General features: G+C 30.1%; 2 protein-coding genes across 6 annotated transcripts in view; both read left to right on the top strand.

The window, feature by feature from the left end:
* LOC143072380 (uncharacterized) overlaps positions 1-26,055 on the top strand; it is a 230,978-nt gene that overhangs the window by 6,756 nt on the left and 198,167 nt on the right. The window lies entirely within an intron of this gene.
* On the top strand, positions 2,211-26,048 carry LOC143072377 (sperm flagellar protein 1-like). 5 transcript variants are annotated; one of them, XM_076247278.1, is made up of 7 exons: positions 2,211-2,567; positions 8,994-9,105; positions 11,293-11,435; positions 14,297-14,408; positions 19,720-19,752; positions 21,647-21,779; positions 24,573-25,065. In XM_076247278.1, the coding sequence occupies exons 1-7, from the start codon at positions 2,402-2,404 to the stop codon at positions 24,699-24,701; spliced, it is 828 nt and encodes a 275-aa protein (XP_076103393.1). In that variant the 5' UTR covers positions 2,211-2,401; the 3' UTR covers positions 24,702-25,065. The 5 variants fall into 5 exon arrangements, with proteins under 5 accessions (XP_076103393.1, XP_076103391.1, XP_076103390.1 ...); XM_076247276.1 differs by having other exon boundaries at positions 2,213-2,567; positions 11,293-11,498; positions 24,925-26,048; XM_076247275.1 differs by having other exon boundaries at positions 2,214-2,567; positions 11,293-11,498.

Raw genomic sequence — 26,055 nt, 5'->3', positions numbered from 1 at the left:
TTGTTACATCTATTTCAACTTTGCCAAAAATATTTAGGATATTTTAGTGACTTTTTGTCTCTTTTACCATATACGATCATATACTACATCTTTAAGAAATGACTTCGAATTTTTAGCGTTTTTGAAGTTTGCGATTGCGCTGGTACACTAAAAATTATATTTTTAACTAGTGTACATGTTATAACTATTAATCTGATACTATTCTTCCAAATCTAACTGCATAATTATTGAAAAAAGTCATTATTCCCCTAAAAAGCACAGTTTTCTAAGCCCTTCTTTTTGAAAATAAATGGTTTCAACAGAAAAAAATACATGTCATTAGAGTCGACTTGACTCTAAATCGATAATGACAGAAGTTTGATGCACAGTAAATCACATTGCTGGTTATCTGAGGATTAATTTGAGCCCTTAACCACATCTGTACGTCAGCAGATGGCGATGAAACAAGTCTTTGAAATGCCCCCAAAATATCTTCAAATTTGCTTCACTGGTTAAACAAAACTGTGTAGACTACTATAGTTCAGTGATAATAGATGTCTCCGAAATAAAAGTTACATTTTATCTTGGAGATGATTTTTGCACCCCCGGCAGCGAGATTCGAACACGCGACCTTTCTTCCTTGGGATAGTTCAGCATACCCCTGTACCACTGGCAACGTCTCGAAAATTTTGAAATTTAAGTACTTAAGTCTGCTACTCATAATCGAAAAAAAAATTAGGAAGATCCTATCCCAGTTTGATAGTTCTTTAAGAAATTATGTGTTCAGATGATATATTTTTGTTGCTATAAATGCATGATTTTTACGCAAATATAGGAAGAATCAACTCCTTAGTCTGTCATTTTCCCATTGAAATATATATGTTCCTTTATCTGAACAAATATAGGAAGAATCAACTCCTTAGTCTGTCATTTTCCCATTGAAATATACGATGTTCCTTTTTCTGAACAAAAGTGTTTTCAACTTTATCATATTATATAAAGAAAGTCCGATTTATTGCGTGCCATTTTCCATTTGCCTTCAATATTGTTCAGTGTCATTATAAGTTCGGCCCAAGTAACCGACGTTTTTCGTATAAATTTATCTTATGATTGTTCAATGAATTTAAACAAGGATGTCGCTGGTTTTTATACTGTTCACGGGCTCGAATCAACGCTAACAGGACCATATTTTGCTTTTGTTTGAGTCCAGCAAGGCGCCTATATTCAGCTGGGTCAAGCGTTATGTTTCGTTCCTATGGAATAGCCATCCTCTTTTAATGGCAGAGGGTATGTTATTCCAAAATTTCATTCCCACCGAATTGTTTTCTTCTAAATAAAACGGAAATATGTTGAACGACGTACCACTGTACGACAGACAATCAATGTTGTGCGAGCATTGTACGAAATTTGGTATTCGTGAGACAATCGTGCGACTGTATCACGAGTGCCTTGCGACAGTCGTGCTACAGTGGTACGATTGTTTTTTATTAAAATGGTTTAGGTTAGTCCCCATTAACAATGTGTTTATCGCACGACAATCGCACGACTGTGGTAAGCCCGACACTCTCACGACAGCCGCCGACAAGACAGTGACACGACAAAAAATCGTATAGCAAAAAAGGTGCATGTCAATGTTCGTTCCACAAACACATTTGAGGTGACTTATAGGTCCATTTAGCCGGATGTGTTAATATTTATCATATATTATATGTTTTATAATATGTACATATTTACACATGTCACTATAATAAATAATGTACTTACTTACTCAGTATACTATTTTAAAGCTATAGGCTAACTATATTTGGTGTATTGTGAGGTTATAACATGTACATACTTCATCTGAGCTTGACATCATTGATGGTGTTGAGTTTATTTGATATTTGTAGTTAAACTTTCGTATAACAGACTTTTAAATTATAATATATTTAGTCATGAAAAGTAATTTTGATTAACTAGCAGTAATCGTCAGACTCTCCAATATCATACCTTTTTTCCGTACATTGAGAAACAACAGTTAGACTGCACGTGCTATCCGCGACAATGTTAAAATGATGAATTGAAAAAAAAAAACTATAACGAAAAGCTTAAAAATAACGACTGGATTATTCGGGTTAATTATAAACAGATTGGCTGATCTCCCAACAAAAGAAAGATAACTCTTGTAAATTGAAAAATACGACTGTTACTTCTTGGAACCGGAAATGGAACTTCTGTCAAGTACAACTTCGTAACTAAACGACAACAAACTCTACCGTACCTGGCTATTCTTCACAGGTGATTAAATAACCATGTGCATTCAGGGCATTCAATGAGTTAAAAGGAAATAAGTACGGAAATAAAATATACTGTGTATTGACACTAGTATTGACTTGTAATTCTTATTTCTGTTTGCCTACTTTGCCTAAATGATATTTCAACAATGGACATGGACACTATCACTTTTCGTAAACAGTTAAATGGACTAACCAGAGTAGACATGGAAGAGTACTTTGACGATGTTGAAGTTGAGAATTTATACCATTGGATTGATAGAATTCCACTCTCTAGGCCAAAGAAAAACGTTGTCAAAGATTTCTCTGATGGAGGTGAGAAAATTAAGTAGAAAAACAATACAAAATACAAAAAGTTTTTAGAATCAGATTTAAAGAATTATATATTTTGCTAGACATTCATTACAGGTCATTACACACATCTATGAGGGTTTTAGATAAGGCATGTTCAGTGAGAGTCTGAGCTGGTACCTAAGATCAGAGATTTATTTAATTTGTGCAATTCCAAAAATAAATGAAAACTGATTTGGAAATTTGATTCAACTATAAACTATATGCAATTCTAATGTGAGGTCCTTATAACACATTGTAAACAAAGTGGTGCTCTACCTGGGACTATTATACTAATAGTATAGTTGTCCCAGGTTCTTCTAAGCACAAAATATGTTTGACACACACACAAACTTACTGTTAATATAGGATTCTTAATATACACGACATATATACATTCTGGTTATTTTCATTTTTATCATGTACATGTACTGAAACTTTAATTTAATATGAGGCAGACGTTACCCATTGTTACCTGTGAAAGGGAACGAAGTCTGTATCAATTATTTTTTTCCCCATTCTAACATATCTTAAATAATGTTAAAAAACAAAGGGAAATATTGTAACGTTTCCGATGTTGGTCCTGTTGTACATACAACCTGTTGTTAGGAATTCTCAAAGTATCACGACAAACAAGACCGGAAGAAAGAAAGAGATTTCTGTGTAAATGTGGGGGATAAAAAAGTCAGAAAAAAGTGAACGATTTTAAGTTCATAAGTACATTGGAAATTATATATTTTCTATTTTTTTTATTGATTTTTCTACTGTTATCAAACAACATACATTTTATTATAACCGATGCCTTCATTTCTAAAGTATTTTTTGCATGCTTCAACCAAGGAGTTGTGTTGCTACTATACAAATCCTTGCTTCAACTTTTAAAAATACTCTGTTTCTCCTTAGGCCAAATAAAAAATATGTGTGCTTCCTATTTCCCTTACTGACCCCATATTTTAAGCTTAGAAATAGCCTACCTTGATATTTTTGTTGTCATTTTTTTAAATCAGAATTTCTCTCCCATAGACATGATAATGGTAGACATCATGACATGATAAACTGAATGTAAAAGAAAATTTTAAAATTAAAAAAAAATCCATACCTACATGTTCATGTACCTACCCAATTTTTTCCAAAGATGTAATAGGAAACACACATATTTTTTTATTTGGCATAACACATTGAAATAATTCCTTCATGTCAAGTTCTGCTCATTTTAACATGGGTAGCCATAAGGTTTTCTATTTGACCATATTTTACATCTTTTTTAAATACAAGTAATGACGTGTTCATGCAATCACATTTAGTTTTTTTTTTTGTACCTGGAAGAAAAAGAATAATATCTTTTACAGTTAACGTTAATCATTGTTTATTAGCAAATGGTTCTATCATGTTTATATAATAAATGTATATTCATTTTGTACAACATATATTTAAAAAAAAAAAAGGAAGTGAAGACATACATGTACATGCATATTATAGATATAGGAAGATGTGGTGTGAGTGCCATTGCCTAATGAGACAACTCTCCATCCAAATAACAATTTTAAAAATGTAAACCATTATAGGTCAATGTACGGCCTTCAACACAGAGCCTTGGCTCACACGGTCACACCGAACAACAAGCTATAAAGGACCCCAAAATTACTAGTGTAAAACCATTCAAACAGGAAAACCAACGGTCTAATCTATATAAATAAAAACCATTGGTTTTTCCGTTTGAATGGTTTTAGAAGTCTAGTAATTTTGGGGCCCTTTATACATGTAGCTTGTTGTTTGGTGTGAGCCAGGCTCTGTGTTGAAGGCTGTACATTGACCTATAATAATTTACTTTTATAAATTGTTATTTGGATGGACAGTTGTCTTATTGGCACTCATACCACATCTTCCTATATCTATATATATTAGTCAAATAATAAGGACATCTTGAAAAGCTATTATAATTTTTGGCTTTGATGTGTCATACTATAGTACATCTTTTTAGAGGTTGAACAAAGTTAATTCATTGGTTTCAAGTAAACATTTTGACAGCTTACATCTATTATTGATTTGTTTACAACCTCCTTTCAGTCATTATAATCGTTCCAAAAAGGATATAATACATTTCCAACTTGATAGAAATGATATCCAAATATCGACTTAGACATTTTATAAGGATAATGATTATGCAGTGAAATAATCATTGCAAATTAATTTCTGCTGTACATGTGATTCCTTGTTTAAAAATAATAAAATCAAACTTTTGTTGTTCAGGAATGACCCCAGGAATAAACTGAAGAGAAAGTCAAAAGATGAAGCTAGTAATATACATCATTGTTCTATTGCTTATACACAAAATAAGGTTGATTTTAATAGCGCGCAAAAGTGACTACAGCCCTCAAAATCCTAGCTTAAACCCTGATGTACATCTTACATAAATTGAGAAAGCAACACTCACTGGTCATCATTAGTCTTGTTTTGATTTAAGAAAATAAAATTAAAATGTTCAAATTTGAAATCCTATGTTTTAAGAGATACAAAAAGTACACATACATTTGTACTTGTACTTTCTGTATGATTATGATAAACAGTATAAGAACAAGTGTAAATATTATTTTGACAATCATTTATCTCAAGTACAGTCATAAACACTAATGTTTGAATGACAGCTAGAGAAAAAATTTTAATTCTGAAAAAATAGAAGTTATCAAAAGGAGTTGCGAAAAATCTTTAATCTACAAAGTACATGTATCAATGTTTGATGACTTTATAATCACCAGAATAAGAAAAACAAACTACAGTTGACAAATATTGACAGTAAAGTAATGATTCTAAGGCTATGTCAAATGAAAACCTCAAACAATGTAGACTGAAACCACACATTTAGAAACAGGATGAAATACAAATTTTTAGTGACTTTTAAAGATTAAAAGATGGAACCACAATATGTACCCTCATGATCTGATGATTTAACATGTCAAATTTTCTAAAACCAGGAAAACTGTGACTTATAAGGCATTAATATAGAATTCATTTATTTTGCCAAAGTTAAGTTGACCCTTTAGATGTAAAAATGTATTTTGAATTGAATGATTATGCACAACAATTTTGTTTCTAAGGATCAACACTCAATTTGACAATAAAATTTAAATAAATTTGATTTTAAATAATTCTTAAGTTACAAGGATGTTTAGTATTATTACTTTTATAAATGGAAAAATTGCATTTAAAAATGTACTTGTCATTTCCCGAGTAATATGTTTGGTATTTGTATATTTTGTTGACATGAATGTTCAATCAAAATAAATAACATGTACATTGTATTTCAACTATAAGAATAGCAGGTCTTATTTTCCAAAAGAGGATTAATTTTATTAAATTTATTGTTATAGAGGATTGACATATTTGCTGATAAAAATTGTTAGGTATTAACTGTTGATTGGTATTCGATTGATATCTTACTTAGCTATTTTAAATGTATTGGTTCTCATTGAACCATGTTAAATTGGGTTTTATTTTACTGACAGTCCATAAAAGAAACTATTAAATCCCCAAAGTTTAAAAACTTTGAAGAAAAAAAATTAAATTACAGGTATTTATGTGCTAAGAAACTCAGAATTACAACTTAAATTGCAAATCAATAGTCTTAAAGTAGAAATGTATACATTTCATACATTTAAACTATTTATTATGTGTATCTTGTTTAAATAAAATATCTTAATTATCAGTCCTAGGTTGTAAGGTATTATTTGGAAAGTAATTTTTTGAGCTTATAATCAATGATTAGATATATACAGGATTTTTCTCTGTATTATTATTTTAACTGTTAAGCCCAGCACAAGCTAAACTGGATTGAAAGTTAATGTTACAATGTGCTGGAAAAGATATAATGGAGACAGAGGGATATGCATAGTTTGAAATTGTTAATGTAATCTATGTTTAGAGTGGATTTGTAAAATGTCTATTCCGTTTTCATATAATGTACATTTGTACAGGTATATTATTTGTTTGTACATTTGTAAGTGTATTATCCTACCAAAAATGTATTCCATATCATGGAATTTAATACACCGAATACAATTTTTGCGTCACATGTACTGTAAATTCAGAAATTATTGCGTGCATTTATTATTGCGATTTTGTCATTTTACACTTGAATGCGATTTTAATTTTTACGATTTTGAGAAAAATCATGCTTAATTCAGTTAAAATATTACAAAATGCGAGTTTTAATTATTGCGTTTACAACTCGGTCGCATTATTCGCAATAATAAAAAACTTGCAATAATTTGTGAATTTACAGTAATGTATTTGACCCGTCCGTCCGTCCATCTGTCCTGTTTTTGTCATTGCAACTCCTCCACACAACAGAATTCCACGAAACTTAATAGATAATAAGGATATACTATGTAGATGTGCATATCAACAGGAAATTATGATTAAATTTTTTTCTAGTAGTTATGTCCCTTTGCAATTATGTTGGGACGTGGGGTGGGGTATGTGAGGGTGTTCACAAAGGTTCTTACCTTTTTTTATTTGTATTTTTGGCTGAATAAGAAAATCACAAAGAAGTCCTTTCATGTACAATAATGTATGTAAATCCATGTACATGCATTGATATGATAAACACTTTCTCTATATGCATATACCAATTATTAGTTTAGTTTTTTTTGTAAATGAACCTTGAGTTCTCGATTGAATAATACAACTTAACTTTTTCAATACCAATTTATATAGTTTGCATTAATTTATAACACCAAATTTAGATTATTTTTTTGCTTTAGCATTTACACAATCAAACATATTTTCTACTACAAATAAATTAAATTCAAAGTACTTAAACACATTTAAAGTGATTGAACAAGGTGTAAATTTCTGTACTACCACATCATGTATCCCAGGCAACATCTTACAGCATAAATAAGTCAAATTATTTTTCATAAAAGCTAAGATACATTCATTTCATAGATTAAAATATGTAAATATTATTTGTATTGATAATTAAGGTAATTATAATTATTTGTATTGATAATTAAGGTAGATGGGGGTGTCAAATAAATCAAGCAAAAAATAATCTGTATTTGTAAAAACAACATGTAACAGCTGGCTAAATTTATTTAAACTTGGAATTATTTTTAATTATGGAATTTGCATAATTTCTTGTGCTTGAAATTATTAATAAATTCCATGTTTATTTTGTACTATAATGTTCTGTGCTGCGCACAACACTTTCTATTACAAAGAATATAGCACTGTTTTCAATAGAATGCACTGTGCCGTGCACAACACTATCTATACAAAATACATTGTATGGGAAGTGATATAAACTACTCAAATTTTTTTCTATACAGTAGCTATATTTAAAGTGATTGGTGAAATGGAAGGTCTTTTTTTCAGTGATACAATCACAGACAATTTTTTAAACGTTTAGTGTCTTAGAAACTAATCCAAAACAAGAGTTAAATTATTTTTTCTCTTTTATCTGTAATGTCAACAATTACACTGTCTCAGTGGTTTAAACACATTTTAAATTTATTAAATCATACATTTAGGTAGTTTCTGTAGTGTCAGTTTAGGTTTTTTAAATGTTGAAATCTTTTAAATAAATAAGATACTTTTCAACCGACCTCAGGAAAGTTAAAAATAACAGGATAGACACGGTTTTGTTAAGTGTTTCGTTGCAAGGAAACTTTATTTGTGATCAATGATCATGAACAGCTCAAATGTTTTAAAGATTTCATCATTGTTTACTTAGTTACAGAGAAACAAAAAATTAAGTGAAGTTTAAGTTTACTGCATAAAGTTTGAGTACTTTTTACAGTAAATCTAATATTAATGTCCCAGGTGCTATGTAACCTAAGTTAGTTTTTGGTTGCACTCTAGAGTGTCTTTTAGTGTCATTGTCATAGTATTCAGCTTTCAAAGTTAAAGGCTTGCAGTGTAACTGATTAAATATAAATTAATGTTTTTCCATAAATTATTGAAAATACTTTCTGCATGACTCTTTAGTTTCTTTAAGTTCTTGTGGAAATGATGGCGGCTGATGGCCTTATGATATTGATATAGGTCACTTTTTAACCTTCAACTAAGAGCCAAATCCATACTGTATTTAGTCAGATTTACATTGCTCTGGCCTGACAAAATGTAAAACAATCAAATAAAAAACACCAAAACAAAAACCATAAACAACCATAAACCAAAAAAACAAATATGTTTAACAGTAACCAACAACAACCACTAAAACCGGCGCCTGTCTTGGGACAGGCACATAAAGGATGTGTTTTGGTTTTAATGTCTGATATCATTCAATTTCTTTTTAGTTTGCTTTTGTTTGATTATTTGTCATTTCCTTCGTGTAGTATCAACACCGATAGGAAAGCATCTTGGTAATTCTTTTTCTATTCTGTCTGAAAACTTTTGTTATTTATATTTCAGTTCTAGTAGCAGAAATTGTTGCACATTATCTTCCTAAATGGGTAGAGCTTCACAATTATACACCAGCTGCAGCAACAAAGCAAAAAATGGAGAACTGGTATTTATTAAATAGGTAGGACTTTTTTATTGAACATGTTTAGTGATGACAAAATACTAGGACCTGTAAGGCTGTATCTATCATTAAAAAAAGAAATATGGGATGTTTTTTTGGGCGTTGGGGTTTCATTTTATCCATAGACATTTATTCAGAATTTAGATGTAAAATTGAGAATGGAAATGGGGAATGTGTCAAAGCAACAACAACCTAACCATAGAGCAGACAATCAGCCACGAATGGGTCTTCAATGAAGCAAAATACTCCTGCACCTGGAGGCGTCCTTCAGCTGGCCCCTAAACAAATATGCATACTAGTTCAGTGATAATGGACGTCATACTAAACTCCATATTATACACAAAAAAATAAAATTAAAAATGATATGTGTCAATTTGTAATAAAAATCATTACTTTCAAAATTTATGCATGTCTTAAAGAGATTTAAATGAGTTTCAAAGAAATAAGTGTACACCAGGCAATATCCCTTTAACACTTGGAAATGATACTTAAACCTGGAAAAGGAATATAAGTAATACTTTAAAAATGATATATATAAGATAATATTATATAAATAACACATAGCTGAGAGGATGATAGAACAGATTGTTACCCCGAGAAAACATTGTCAACTGTGGCTAAGCCAAGGTTGACAATTCTTTTTTGAGGGGTACCAATCTGCTCCATCACCCTCTCAGCTATGTGTTATTTAATATATTATACTGAATGTCCTATCATTATTGTCTTTTACAGATGCATTTTATTTTAAAGTAATAATTTTCTATGACGTCACATGTACATAACAAGGTTACAGGTATTGAAAAAATCAACAAAAGCAAATCAAGATGTTTTTTTTTTTCAATTTGACAGTCAAATAATAGAATCTGAGCCAAAATGTAGAACTTAAGCATTGTCTTTGATAGCTTGATGTATCGATTTTTGATTGGTCTGGACAAGAGGATGACATTCAAAAAATGTTCACCTGCTCAGCCATGTGATAGCGTAAATTAACACCCTTGTTTTAGCCAATCAAGATATGGCATTTTAAAAGGAAGTATAATAAAAACCTTATAAATATATATATCACACAGTGTGTGTCTATGTGATCACCACATCTGATATAAATAGTTTGTGCCTCTTGCATTAGCACAACATTTAACCTTATGTCATATCAGCAAACAAAAGGTCAAAACCATACAAATCTTTTCTTGTCATTCATTTGAAGAAAAATTTTAACATAATATCCTCCTTTGTAGATTTTTATACTTCATTGAATTATTATAATTTAAAAAAAAAGTTAAACATTTTAATGTCTAATCAAATAACTCTAAATATTATTTAGTTCTATGGATTCATTATTATTCATTGGATACCGATTTTCGTGGATTTGGTAGATATAGTTGAACAACGAATAACAAATTTCTAAAGGCTTGTATGGAGACTTCATGATGCAAAACCACGAAATTAAATGTCCACGAACACTCAAGTTTTCCATCATCCACGAAAATTGGCACCCACAAAAATAAATGAATCCACAGTATTTATTTCCATGAGGCTCTTATTGCCCCCTCCCCCCCCTCTTTCCTTGAATATAATTATCTCCTGAGAAATGTTAACTACAGAAATTCTATTTTTATCAACATACAGTTTGTACATAGGACTGGTAATGCCCTGAAAGGGTCAACTCAATTTACTACATATATATTGTATATGAAAAAAAACTACTGTTAAAAATCAACAGAAAAAGATATGCAAGTGATGCATGAAATGAAAACACAGAGTTTTACATTTTTTTTAATATTGACTTAATACATCAATATTCCAGATTATATTAAACTTGGGAATTTGTTCCCTGTTTCACTTATCCAAATTAACTTTTTTCAATTGATACATTGATTTATACATTTTGAACATTTTCGTAAAAGTTCAACTTCAAACACATAATATTATATACAAGTACCTGTTTAATTATTGCTTCAGTATGACTGAAAGTGGATGACAGCAACCAATCAACACAATTAAACCAGAAAAGAGATATAAAAAAAAGAGAAAAGAAGATGGAATGCGACATCAAGATGTGAAATGATACAAAATGCATTACTTCAAAAATAACTTAAAAAGAGTTGATACTTGAATTAGAAATAAGGTTAAGCATAAAATATGAATTTAAAAAAATGTGATGTAAAAAGATTTTTTTTTATCTTTTAGACGAGTACTACGAAAATTAGATTTAGACTTATCAGATGATGTAATAAGGGCACTGGCTAATACCACAAATCCAAAACCTAGGGTAATAGAAAAGGTTTTGATGTTACTACGTATGCAGCTTGACAAGATGATGGAAAAACAAGGTAGGAGTCGGCGGGAAATCGATCTAGCCATGTCCATAGACAAAGATTATATCAAAGATTCAAGTAAGTTTGGAATTTCTTTGAAGTGAATGTGTCTGCTGTGACTTAATAATGGATTTCACTCTGAACTCAACTTTTGCTGTGGTTGATGCCTTGGTAAGAGGTTCTTTTTCACATTTAGAGAATAAATCTGAATTTTTATTTCAATTTTTTTTTTATTTTATTAAACTACATATATGCCTCAAACAAGTCGAATGTTAGATTATTTCAGATAAATGCCAATCTTAATTTTTCCCCAAAATTTCTAGTATATATAACAATTTTCAAATTAATCTTTATAAACTGGATACTAATTGACTTCTGATTGGCTACTAGACCCTCAACTTAAATTCACTAAATGATAAAAATAAATGATTTGAATGAAAAGAATAACCAATGTTACTATTGGAGCTTAGTTGTGATTCCATCAAATTTTTTTTTATGCCATGAACCTAAATCATATTTGAAAATAAGATGAGATACAAGTCTGAATTATTAAGTTAAGATGAGATGCAAGTCTGAATTAAGTTAAGATGAGATACAAGTCTGAAATAAGTTAAGATGAGATACAAGTTTGAATTAAGTTAAGATGAGATACAAGTCTGAATTAAGTTAAGAGTTTACATAACGTTGTAAGGTCAAATAAAGGTCAATAAGAATACCAGTGCAAGTGAAACCTAATTTTATCAACAGAACTTTTACATTTTTAACTGGATTTCCGAAGTAAATAGCTATATATAGTTTAAATGGTAAACATTTTGGTGATTTGTTTGTTGTTGCAGCACATATGACAGAAATAAAAATTGCTTAGTATTCAGACTTTATTAAATAAATAGATAGATAGAAGTCCTTTTTTCCCCCAAATAAGATTACATTGTACCTTCGTTGTTTCAGGCAATTCCTAAATGTGTTAAAGTTATGAATAGTTCTTGCTTTGTGATATTAGCATGTAGTCAATGTTTCTCTCTGATATATGTTAGTTAATTTATATTTTCTGTCAAGTAATCTATTATTTATATCATTCTGCACCAGTAATAACAACTTTGCATAAAAAAACTAATTTAATCTCTAAAAAATATCATGTCTTCGGCTATTTGTTTAGTAGAGACAAATATAGTTATAATGAAGTTATAAGATATTTAAACATTAATGAAAAGTCTCATATTTTAATTTATTGATTTGCTGAAAGAGAGAATATTATGATCACAAATGTCAATATTTAATATGTTTCATTGTTAGAGGTAAATTATATTTATGAATTCCTGAAAGGCTGTAGTCATAGCATTAATGAGCGCTTAGCTGTTTAAAAATCCAAATAACTTTCTTTTTCAATACTCAATAAAAAAATATAGATTGTTCTTTTGGGTTGCTATTCATTAAGATTGGTTGTAAAAAAAATTGTTTATGCAAATTTGGTGTTCATGATTAAAATATCAAATGATAAAAATTTACTCCATTTAAGAAGTCAGAGTAAATGGCATGACTCAAAAATTACCATGGCTAAGTGGATTATTAAGTATTTGGCTGGTACCCCTGTGAGACCTCTTTATTTAAAATGAAAGTGTTAGGAAGTAATATACACACATATAATTCTGACACATTAGATGTTGTGGATTTGACTCTTACTGCACGGCATGGATCAACCTGTAACCTCACATTGATTACACCTTCTAACATTTGCTGTTAATGTCTATATATAGCTGAAATATTTTATTCTATATTATATAATAATTATGACAATTTTAAAAGAACCATGCATAGATTTCATTATCAAAGTTTCATTACTTAAATGTATTTTACCTTCATAGTGAAATTTGATATCAAATATTTGATCTTCGTCTGACAGGTATATGATTTATGAAGGTTTTCCAGTATACTGTTTTTGGATTTATGCAAGGTTTTAAAGCTTCATTGTTTTTTACTTCAAGATACTTATCTGAACGATACATATTTTCCAGGGTATAAGTTAAGAATAATTGTATCCAAAATATGATTTGAAGAATATAAACTTTATCTTTAATAAATTTGAACAAGTAATTATTTATATATATAAGTAAATTATATTGAATGTTTTAAATCTCAGTACCTCTCTATGTCAAAATATTTATATGTAACAGCTTTTCATAAAACTTTTTATGATTTAATTGCTTTAAAATTGCCTTTAACTGAATTGCTCTGCCAGTCAGGTCAATTGGAATATAAAGTAGTGTGTGTAACTATATAAAATTTAACTTTAATTATTAAAAGTTTCAAGTTGTAAGTGGAACTTGAATAACTCCGACTTGCATTAGAATATCACTCTTATCCTTAAATCACTTTCAACAAACATTGACAACAAATAATTTTTATAAAATATACATGTTTCTCGCTGCATTGAAGACCTATTGGTGACCTTCTGCTGTTGTCTGTTCTATGGTAGGGTTGTTGTCTAGGCATTCCCCATTTCCATTCTCAATTTTTTGTGGTAAATTATATTAGCTTTAATTTGCTTTCATGCAATACTATATTGCAAAAATGACTTATATTTAGACTGAAACACAAGGTTTTTAACAAAAACCATCTAGAAATTAGCAGTTTAAAATTGTGTAATATTGCATTAATTAATATATGCTAATTCCTGATGCATGTGTATTGTACATGTATAATCAAAAGCAGCCTACAAAAGTATAATTCTTTCCAATTAATAGATTAAATTTACATTTAATAAATTTGTAAAAATGCTTACCTTTGGACCAAAAAGGGGTCTTATTGGGCCTACTCCTTTACTTGAATTCTGAATTTTATTATATTAAGCTAATCAGTCTATTTTAACTTTTTAACAGAAGCATTAGTTCCTGTTACATCAAAATCTACAGGGAGACATTCTCCAGAAAAAATATCATCACCAAGAAAATATCAACGAGGAGAAATTCCACACAGTCACCCAGACAGATCGTAAGTTTGATTTTTAGTTTTTTGTTATATTTTTTCGTGGGATATTCAGGAACCACTTTATCCCGTTTATCTCCCTGTTTATGCCTTGTAATCTCAACTCCCTCTAATTGGCTGTATGGATATTGATGTACTTGATAGCTCAATAGAATGACTAGACACTTTGATTGTGGTCAGTTAAGTTCTGTATTGATATTGATGTTTTTGATAGCTCAATAGAATGACTAGATACTTTGCTTATGGTCAGTTCAGTTCTGTATTGATATTGATGTTTTTGATAGCTCAATAGAATGACTAGACACTTTGCTTGTGGTCAGTTAAGTTCTGTATGGATATTGTTGTTTTTGATAGCTCAATAGAATGATTAGATACTTTGCTTGTGGTCAGTTAAGTTCTGTATGGATATTGTTGTTTTTGATAGCTCAATAGAATGATTAGATACTTTGCTTGTGGTCAGTTAAGTTCTGTATGGATATTGTTGTTTTTGATAGCTCAATAGAATGACTAGACACTTTGATTGTGGTCAGTTAAGTTCTGTATTGATATTGATGTTTTTGATAGCTCAATAGAATGACTAGATACTTTGCTTGTGGTCAGTTAAGTTCTGTTCAGTATATTTTCAGAGTTTTTAGTACTAGCTGTGTTATTTTAAAATAATGTAATTTTGGATATAACACGTCTTCTGATTGGCTGACAGTGTTTTGTTAATCAGCTCATAGACGGGGAGAAACCTGCTTAATTTCTGAGAAAAAAGTGCAAGAATATACATATATTGTTTCTTTATCAGCATGCAGAATACACAATATTAATAATGCCACTTAAAAAGAAGAAAAACAAATATATTTTTAGTTGTAATAGAATTGATATTCTTCACTCTATATTGGCATACATTTAAAGTTTGAATAGCATATATGCTGCCTATACCGTGAATGTTGTTTCCAATCTGTAAATTTTATGTTTGTGCCTGAAGTAAACCTTAAACATTGTTTCACAAAAAAATGGAGATAAAATCTATTAACAGCCATCAGACTTAATATAGATATTATAAGTACTAGCTTCTTATATGTTCATGATGTAGCATATTCATATTTTGTATATTTGAAATGCAATACATGTCACTTTTGGTTCAGATATATCCTTTGAGTCCTAATAAGTCAGTTGTTTACTTACAAGTTTATTAATTCAGTTATTTTACTGTAGACATTAAATTCTAGAATACTATCAAACTTAAAGTCTAGAATACTACATGTATCAAACTTTAAGTCTAGAATACTACATGTATCAAGCTTTAAGTCTAGAATTCTACATGTATCAAACTTTAAGTCTAGAATACTACATGTATTAATCTTTAAGTCTAGAATACTACCAAACTTTAAGTCTAGAATACTACATGTTTCAAGCTTTAAGTCTAGAATACTACATGTATCAAACTTTAAGTCTAGAATACTACAGACTAAGTTTACATGTATCAAACTTTAAAATAAAATCATGACTAAAGTTGGTATAGTTAGCTTGAAAATATTTAGTTTATATTAAACTTCATGGTGATATTTTTCAGTTTATTTACTGCCAGCTTCAATGATTTTGATGGGTATATAATTTTGTTTATTTGTGATACAATGGAAAGGGTGTCTGTTATATACAACACTTGTTCAATGGTGAAAGATAATAAACAAGAAAGTGATTTTTTTGTGAGAGTGATAAAATGGATTATTAATGCTTTATTAACAATTCAAAATAAGGTCTGTCTTGTAAAAGATTTCTATATAAAAAAAAACACATGAAAGTGTGTCTTGAATGACATAATTTAGAACAATTTGTGTTACTTAATCTTTATTGCAGAGATATGGATACATGCTTAATATAACAATTTAAGATGAAGTAAGTTTTATAAGGGATAGCCCTGTGAAATATATACTTATAAGTGTTACTTGGACCACAAATTCTTAACAATTTTTTTGTCTTCACTTTCTGGTTATTTAAAAGATTTGGAATAATGTTAAATACTATTCAATAGTGTTAAAGATTAATTAACAGTGTAAAACATATATTGCTTCAACCAAATGTTATAAAACATATACAAAATGCTTATGACCACAAAACCCAGATCAAGTTTAAATTTTGGTGGCGTCACTATAACCGTTCTAGAGTAATATCCTTTTACAAATGGAAAAATTGCTAATCCATCTCCATTCTTTTACTTTAGTTTACCTCAACCAAATTTTATGAAACTTATACACATTGCTTATAACCACTTAATACAGATCAAATTTTGAAATTGGGTGGTGTCACTTTTACCGTTCTTGAGTTATGCCCCTCTATAAACTTAAAACTTGCTGAATTTATGATTTCATTTTCTTTCTTTAGTTTGCCTCAACCAAGTGTTATGAAACTATACACAATGCTTATAACCACAAAATACAGTCAAATTTTGAACTTGGGTTGTGTCACTTTTACCATTCTTGAGTTATGCCCCTTTATAAACTTAAAACTTGCTGAATTTATGATTTCATTTTCTTTTTTAGTTTGCCTCAACCAAGTGTTATGAAACTATACACAATGCTTATAACCACAAAATACAGTCAAGTTTTGAACTTGGGTTGTGTCACTTTTACCATTCTTGAGTTATGCCCCTTTATAAACTTAAAACTTGCTGAATTTATGATTTCATTTTCTTTTTTAGTTTGCCTCAACCAAGTGTTATGAAACTATACACAATGCTTATAACCACAAAATACAGTCAAGTTTTGAACTTGGGTTGTGTCACTTTTACCATTCTTGAGTTATGCCCCTTTATAAACTTAAAACTTGCTGAATTTATGATTTCATTTTCTTTTTTAGTTTGCCTCAACCAAGTGTTATGAAACTATACACAATGCTTATAACCACAAAATACAGTCAAGTTTTGAACTTGGGTTGTGTCACTTTTACCATTCTTGAGTTATGCCCCTTTATAAACTTAAAACTTGCTGAATTTATGATTTCATTTTCTTTTTTAGTTTGCCTCAACCAAGTGTTATGAAACTATACACAATGCTTATAACCACAAAATACAGTCAAGTTTTGAACTTGGGTTGTGTCACTTTTACCATTCTTGAGTTATGCCCCTTTATAAACTTAAAACTTGCTGAATTTATGATTTCATTTTCTTTTTTAGTTTGCCTCAACCAAGTGTTATATAACTTATACACAATAATACAGATCAAGTTTATTTTTGGTCAGGTGTCACTTTTACCATTCTAAGGTTATGTCTTTTTACAAATTGAAAAATTGTTTCTTTTCTTTTAGACTTGAGGTAACCTCAACCAAATGTTTTGAGACTTATTACTATAAAACTCAGATCAAGTTCAAATTTTGGTAGTGTCACTTTCACCGTTCTTCAGTTATGCTCCTTTATAACTTTATAAGATATGCTAGCCGGGGCATCATCTGTGTCCCTTGGATACATTCCCCATTTATACTTGTTTTACATTTTCTTAATAACTGGTCTTTACAAGATATATTTTCCGTTCCAGTCACTGCCCACGTTTAAAATATATGTTAGTTTTAAATCTATCTTGCTGTATAGCTTGATAACTTTATAAATGTTTGTTTTTATGAAAATATGAATATGAATAATGACAAGAGGATGTCTCTGGTACACATAAAAATAACAACAACCCAGCAACACAAGTTAACAGGACAACACTTGAATACACTTTCTAAATGTATATTAATCACAGCATTGCAAACTATGTTATGAAATAACAGTGGCAAAGTTCAGAATCATGCAAAAGCAAAGTCTTCCTAAATATTTATCACATCATAAGTTGAAATTCATAATACTTTCTAGTTTTTTAATAAAATTGATCCGTCACTAAATATGCCATGTTGACATTAGCTGACCAAATCAATGGAAATGCTTCAATTTCTGTCTGATTAACAGCCTGTCAATTTTTTTTCAAATTTTATGGTGTATTTATTATTGATAAATCATTAAGTGTAGTTTAAACTATCAATAAGTTGGCCATTGTACCAGTTTTGGATTAACTATATTTACAAATGATAAGAACCTGGGGTTTTATCATCATATGTTTAAAGATTAAAACAGCATGACACAATTGTATGTTACTATATAATTTATTAATAGTTTTATAATGTTCTTTTGTGAAGTTTGAGTATTTAATTCTTAACAAAAAGGTGGACTGAACGTAGAATTCACTAGAGTCTATAGATAATTATTATAGAACAATACATTTAAATGCTAATTACGATTAAGTGAAAACAAAAGAGTTGATACCTGGTTTATACATAATTCTTAAAATATGATCCCTTGACAGTGGCGGATCCAGTGGGATGGTCCTGGGGTTGGAAGCCCCCTTTTTGGGACAATCCATGCAGTTGGACAACCCCCTTTTGTCCTTGGTTGGGAAGGCCCCCTTTTGAAAATGGCTGGATCCTCCCCTGCCAAGGGTGACTGGTGAATAGAAATGTGGTCACGTTGGTATTCTTCTTACATGCATTATAAAGCTCTTGCTAAAGTGGGGGACCTATTTAGCTTGGGGGGGGGGGGGGTATACAACTATACAACCACATATGATCAGGATGGGGATGCTAAATCTGATGCCTTGTGTAAAGAGAGTGCCACTCTTTGCAAGTTAAAAACTCTTGCAACAACTCTTTGAATGGTCTGAAGGTGAATGGCAAAATTTCTGTCCCTTTCCAATATACAATAATTTTCCACGGGCAGTCCAACTTTATTCTGAACAGCCTCTATAACAAGACCTACCAATTTTATTCATTGTCAGTTTGTTGTTATCCTCAACATGCATGAAATATTTGCCACTGGATTTTAAGCAACTAACAATAAATCATTAAATATGTGTTTCAATAAATGATATAAATGGTATTTTATCAGTTTTCAAAACAGATAATTAATACCTTGGAATATGCACGATTAAGCATGAATGTCATACCCGTAGCCAGGGGGGTTCGGGGGGTTCAGACGAACCCCCCTTGAAATCAAATAAGCACTGTTAAAGTCAACGTTTTGTTCAAATTGTAACTGTGAAAGTCGAGTTCATGAGTCCAACGAACCACCCCTTGGAAATTCCTGGCTACGGGCCTGAATGTAATGGGATGAATGAAATAAATTAGTCTCACTTTGCCGTCTTTAAATGGGTATTGAGAATGGAAAAATATGAAATTAAAGTTTATTACTGCATTAATTATAATAAGTTCAAAACTTCAACCACTCTATAAAGAAATATTGGTTATATCAAAGAAATAAACTAAAAATAACATGCAGTTACAATAAGCTATTGTGTTATTGTAGAGCTTATCCAAGACCAAAAAATCCTTATTATTGGTAAGAAGTAGCGTCAGTTGCTTTAGAGCTAATTGCTACATTAATATTTTAACCTGCAGTCAAGATTTTGCTGTATAAAGATACTAAGTTATAATTTATCAGATATTTTCATACCTCAGTACTTAAATCAAAATAGAAATTTAACATATGCTTTAAAATAATTTAGTTAATGCAGTTTTATGCCATTTATCAGTATAAATTTTAACAATGTTCTTTGACGGACTTGATGCATGCTAAGAAATTTCATATAACTTTTTTGTTGATGTGCTATGCATTTCATCTAAGGAACAAAATATAGACATGATAGAAGTGAAGTTAACATTTAATGCATTTATAGCATTTCTCGCATAATAAAAGTTCTCATTAAATATAGATATTAAATTCTTCATCTAATTAAGGATATACAGTTGTATATGACTAATTTCTTAACGATCTACTGAAATAAATTCAATCAGTTAATTGTGATAATTAAAATTATATTCAGTTTGGTTCATATAAGATATAAAATGTTTTTTAACCCTGTCAAATATTAGAATTTACTGAAGGATTGTTAGTGATAGAATGTTAAGATTTTATACTTTTGGTTGCACTTTTGAATATGGGCTAGATATATAGATTTTGTTTGTGAGTTACATCATAAACCATTTACGTGGAAATTTTACCTTCCATAGTCCATTTGCCAATTACTGATATGATTCTGTTATTACACACATTTTTAAAAAAATGAATGACTTCCTTTTGTCAATTGTAGACTGGTTCTACTGGACAAAATTGGCGTTTGCCAATGCAAAGCATGATGCATGATGAATTGAAAGTGATGTATCAGCGGTTTAACTAATTTTTCCTGAAAAATAATTTCTGATGTCAAAAGTATTTAGCTTACGGTAACAAAAAAATATTGGAATTAAAAGATTTGAAAACCTTAAAGATAACTCACATTATGCACTGGTAAATTTGCTCTCTGCTAGCTCTCCATTGTAAATAAAAATTAATGTCCCTCATAAAGGAGACAACTAGAAAGGGATCTCTAATAACAGGGTTAATTACAGGAATTGGCAAATGGACTATTGTGTACTGCTCTGAGAATGTTTATAATTTTTTTTTAGACAAAATTAAATTTTGTTCTGAATGCAGATATAGTGGTTAAATCTATTATGATAAAGCTTATGATTTCATGAAAATTTGATCACATTCATTTTTTAATTTTCAACCTTGAGGTCTATAAATTAAGTTCAAATTCCACATGAGTTTTGGTTTCAACTCCAGGATGTTTTTTTTTTTTTTAATAATCTTTGATAAAACAAAATATTTTTAACACTTTTATGGTTTATGCTGTAACACAAAATGTTTGAAGAAGGTATATAGGAAGAATAGTTGATATACAGAAATATTAGATTTTATGTCTTATTGTACAATGTGTTCAGTCAATTAATAAAAACCCAGCAAATATTGTTGCAGCTGAGATTTCTTCCTCTTGATAACACCTAGAGGTGATAATAAAATCTGAATTATGAAATAGTAAGTATCCAGAATTGTGTGACCATATATATATTGTGCATGTGTCTTGATATTTTTAAAAGCGATATAGTCATTATGTATTTACAGAAACAAGTGCTTTTATAGGAATATTTACACTTTTTTTCTAATATGCAATTTCTGTATTTCATTTCAGAGAAAAAAGTATTCTTCTTCCGTTAACACCCATATATCACAACCAATGATAATAATCATACCTATAAATAACAATAAAAAGAGTAAAGTGCAATACCACACGACAGAGCCGAGGGCCAAAAGAAAACATGTCTTCAAAAGAACATTCTTAAAAAAGATGACAGTATATGTATTCATCTTGCTAGCTTATTTATAGTGTTAAAGGTTTTTATTTTTGTTACAGGACATATCTAGGAGATGGAAAACAGCCTATGTATGAACCAAAACTATTTATAGTACCATCATCAGAAAATGTATCCAGAAGTTTACTTGAAGAAAAGGAAATGGAAAGTCTGGCTAAAACTGAAACAATTAAAGTATGCTTACCATTTATGAAATTTCTTAAATTTGTGCATTAACGAACTGAGAGGCTAATTTATTCCAATTTTTCAAGGGACAAGTTTCGAAGTTTAAATTTTATCTCAATTTTGAAAAACATTATTTGACCTCCAAATTTTGAATTTTGTAAATTTTAATCTTTAATATTTATTTTGATCTTCAAATTGCATGATTCCCAGAAATAAGATATATTTTTTAAAAGATTCTTTTTTTTATATGAATTCTTTTAAAATTTTTATACGACCGCCAAAAGATTTGCGTTCCTATATTGGTATCATGTTGTTGTTGTCGTCAGTGTCGTCTGAAGACACTTAGTTTCCGGACAATAACTTTACTTTAAGTGAATGGATCTCTATGAAATTTAAACACATGGTTTGAAACCACAAAAAGAAGGTTGGGATTGTTTTTGGGGGTTGTGGTTCCAACAGTTTAGGAACAAGGGGCCCAAAAGGGGTCAAAATAAGTTTTTTTTCTAGTTTCCAGACAATAATTTGTGTGTAAGTCTATGGATCTTTCTGAAATTGTACCACAAGGTTCCATTTCAAAAAAGAAAAGTTGGGATTGATTTTGTGGGTTATGGCCCAAACTGTTTAGGAATTAGGGGCCAAAAACAATACTTTTCTAATACCTTGTATAAGTTGCTTATTTCTTGACCCATTTCAATAGGGTTTTATTCTTGAATTCTTGGGGTTCTTCAATATGCTGAATCTAACCCTGTATTAAGTTTTTGGAATGTGGTCCCTGTTTTTAAATTGGTCCACATGAGGTCCAAAGGGTCCAAACTTAAACTTTGTTTGATTTTATCAAAAATTGAATTATTGAGGTTCTTTGATATTCTGAATCTAACCATGTATTTTGATATTTGATTATGGGCCCAGTTTTTAAGTTGGTCAAAATTGGGGTCCAATATTTAACTTTGTTTGATTTAGATATCAAAGAACCCTCTTTGATATCTAAATCTAACCATGTATTTAGATTTTTGTTTTTTTTGGGCCCTGTTATCAAATTGGTCCACATTGAGGTCAAAAATTGAATTCTTCGGATTCTTTGATATGCTGATTAAATCCATGGCCATTTTTTTTAGATTTTGGATATTGGTCCATAATAGGTAAATTAAAAAATTTTAAGTTCATTAGACCACATTCATTCTATGCTGTTACAACTATTTAATCACAATTGAAATTCAGAGCTGTATCAAGCTTGAATGTTGTGTCTGTGGTCGTATAATGCTGTGCCCTGTAGAGCATCTGGTTGTATCTGTAATTAAATTCAGGGACTTTCCATACTTCTATACTTAGTATAGAAAGTCCCTTTAGTATAGAAAGTCCCTGGTTGATTAAAGCCACAAAAAAGGTAAGGATTATTTACAACCTACCAAAGAAAGATAACTCAGATTTGTTGAAAAGTAGACATTCCTAGATCTTCTTCAGAGAGAAACATTTGTATTCTTCTAGTCTCTTTTTACATCTGACAGAAGGCATGCATGTGTTTTATAATTTTCTGATCCTGAAAAAGTCCAGATCAAACTGTTGAAGGCTCAAATATAAAAAAAGTTGTTTTTGGGAGTTGTAATTTTATACCAGTAAAATTATTACTAAAACAATATTAGTTAAGTTCAAAAGTTTTGTTCTTTGTCAAAACCTAAAAACGTATTCTGTATATGTGGATTTTTTTGTGCAGGGGTTATTTTTACTGATTTTGGAATTGTTAATGTATCAAATTATCCAATGAATGAATAGTTTGTACAAATTAACAATACCTATTGGAACCATGCAGACTTGAACTTAACCCCTGTTAAAATGTCAAGACACAAAATTTTCAACCAATGAAAATATCCAGGTTCACTGACAGTAATCAATAGCTATAAGTGTGATTGTTCTCTGTGCAGCTTGTTGATGGGGGATATAGAAATACTGTCCCGGGACTGTCACCTCTTTCACACGTTCAATTTTTGCCTGGATTTTTATCTAACTTATATCAGAGGTTTATATCTTGCTATGTCTTTGACAAGTTCAAAAATTTAAGTTCTTTTAAAAGAGTAATGCTCCTTTCGAAATATTAATTAAATGAAAAATTTCATTGATGTACAATTCTTGCCAGATTTTTAAGACTTTCAAGCCTACATTTTAAAGAACAAAATAATTTTTGGATGTTATTTCCCTTGGACAGATAAAATATATGCAACACTGTGGACATTTTTTTATATTTTTATACCCCTGCTTTAAAAAAGGGGGGTATAAATAAAATAAATAAATAAATAATCTTTATTTCAAGAGGATGATCCCATTAGTTACCGTTTTACCTCTGTCTGTCTGTCCATCCATCCACCCGTCGGACCGTCCGTCCGTCAGTCGTACCGTCAGTCCGTCCAACTACAATGCCAGGATTTCTGAAAATTGGTTTCAGGGTTTATATAAGTCAGCTATACCGTGTGATGCGTTTTCAGATTCATCACTAGACAAACTTCCTGTTTACTGAACATTTTTATCATTTTACAAAAGATGGCCAAGTTGAAAATATGTCACATTTTCCTTAGGAACTACAATACAAGGATTTCTGAAATTTGGTTTCAGGGTTAATATATGTCAGCTTGATTGTGTGATGTGTTTCAAATTCTTCAATTGGCAACTTCCTGTTTCCTGAACACATGTATCATTTTACACATGATAACCATTATCATCATCCATTTGTGGCGGGGGTATCATCAGTGATCAGAAGCTTGCAGTAACACTTGTTTAGACTGATTTTCAATTGTTTAAATTTATTTGCAGATACTGAATTCAAAAATAAAGAGATTAGAACAACTACTTCACTTTAAGGATATTAGAGTAGAGGACTTACAATCACAACTCTCACAAGTGCAAGGAATGTATTATGTGACAAATAAAAGATACCGATAAATAACTTTAGCATAGAAATATAAATAACTGATGTACTTTTACAATTTCAAGGAATCTGCAGGGATAGTGTGAATCGATTACTAAATGGACACAGATACATGATCATAACAAGGAATATAGTTTAACCCAACCTTGATCCCAAAAATCCCGGAAAGGGGACAGTTAGTTGTATACTGGTTATTGTTATTTAGAATGATTTTCAATTGTTTATATTTATTTGCAGATACTGAATTCAAAAATAAAGAGATTAGAACAACTACTTCACTTAAAAGAGATCAGAATAGAGGACTTACAATCACAACTCTCACAAGTGCAAGGAATGTATTATGTGACAACTAAAAGATATAGATAAATTACTAACGTGTAGATAACTGATGTTTTTTTTCGAAATTATAAGTAAGCTTCAGGAATAACATGAATCTATTTGTTATATCTAGATGTACTAGATGTACCTTACCTTTACCAAATATAACCAATCCTAGACCTCATTATATCACCTTTTTTTACCATCTACTACCTAAATGAAATATCTGCAAAGATAATAAGTTTTTGTATTTTTGGTCGATTTTATTAGTTAGATCATTTGTTGATTTTAAGGTCTTAATACCAAATTGAAAATTGTGATTAAATATGAAAAATAGGAACTGTTGGTCATGTATTATTTCGTTTAAATTTAAAATTGTACATATTGAAATGTTTAGTACTTAAAAATATAAGTAGAAAACAACTGTTGTCTTTGTTTTGTTTTTGAAATTAGAATAGTTTTCCTTTTTATAGCCAAATAATAATTTTTTATATTGATTTATTAAGTTTATGTTTTTATCAAAATATTGTGTTAATTTAGATGTGGAGATATGATGTCCAGTTTTTACACGACCGCAAAAATTAAAAAAAATTTGGTCGTATATTGGTATCACGTTGTTGTCTTTTGCCTCGTTAGCGTCGTCCGAAGACAGATGATTTCCAGATAATAACTTTAGTATAAGCAAATAAAAAATCAATAAAATTTTAACACAAGGTTTATAACCACTAAAGGACGGTTGGGATTGATTTTGGGGGTTTTGGTCCCAACAGTTTAGGAATTAGGGGCCAAAAGGGTCCAAAATTAAACTTTGTTTGATTTCATCAAAAATTGAATTATTGGGGTTTTTCTGATATGCAGAATCTTACCGTGAATTAAGATTCTTAATTTTTGGTCCAGTTTTCAAATTGGTCAACATTAAGGTCCAAAGGGTCTGATATTAAACTTAGTTTGATTTTAACAAAAATTGAATTCTTGGGGTTCTTTAATATGCTGAATCTGAACATGTACTTAGATTATTGATTATAGGCCCAGTTTTCAAGTTGGTCCAAA

The sequence above is a fragment of the Mytilus galloprovincialis genome, chromosome 4 (genome assembly GCF_965363235.1).
Source record: "Mytilus galloprovincialis chromosome 4, xbMytGall1.hap1.1, whole genome shotgun sequence".
NCBI classification, from domain to species: Eukaryota; Metazoa; Mollusca; class Bivalvia; order Mytilida; family Mytilidae; genus Mytilus; species Mytilus galloprovincialis.
The sequence above is the reverse complement of the archived record's forward strand: the minus strand, read 5'-3'. Positions and strand labels throughout refer to the sequence as shown.

Bases quoted from the DNA above. Each gene is read 5' to 3' on its own strand.
- LOC143072377 (XM_076247276.1), top strand. From the start codon at position 2,402: ATGGACATGGACACTATCACTTTTCGTAAACAGTTAAATGGACTAACC. The intron at 9,106-11,292 runs GTAGGACTTTTT...TTTATCTTTTAG, and splicing joins AACTGGTATTTATTAAATAG to ACGAGTACTACGAAAATTAG. The intron at 19,753-21,646 runs GTAAGAAGTAGC...TTTTTGTTACAG, and splicing joins CCAAAAAATCCTTATTATTG to GACATATCTAGGAGATGGAA.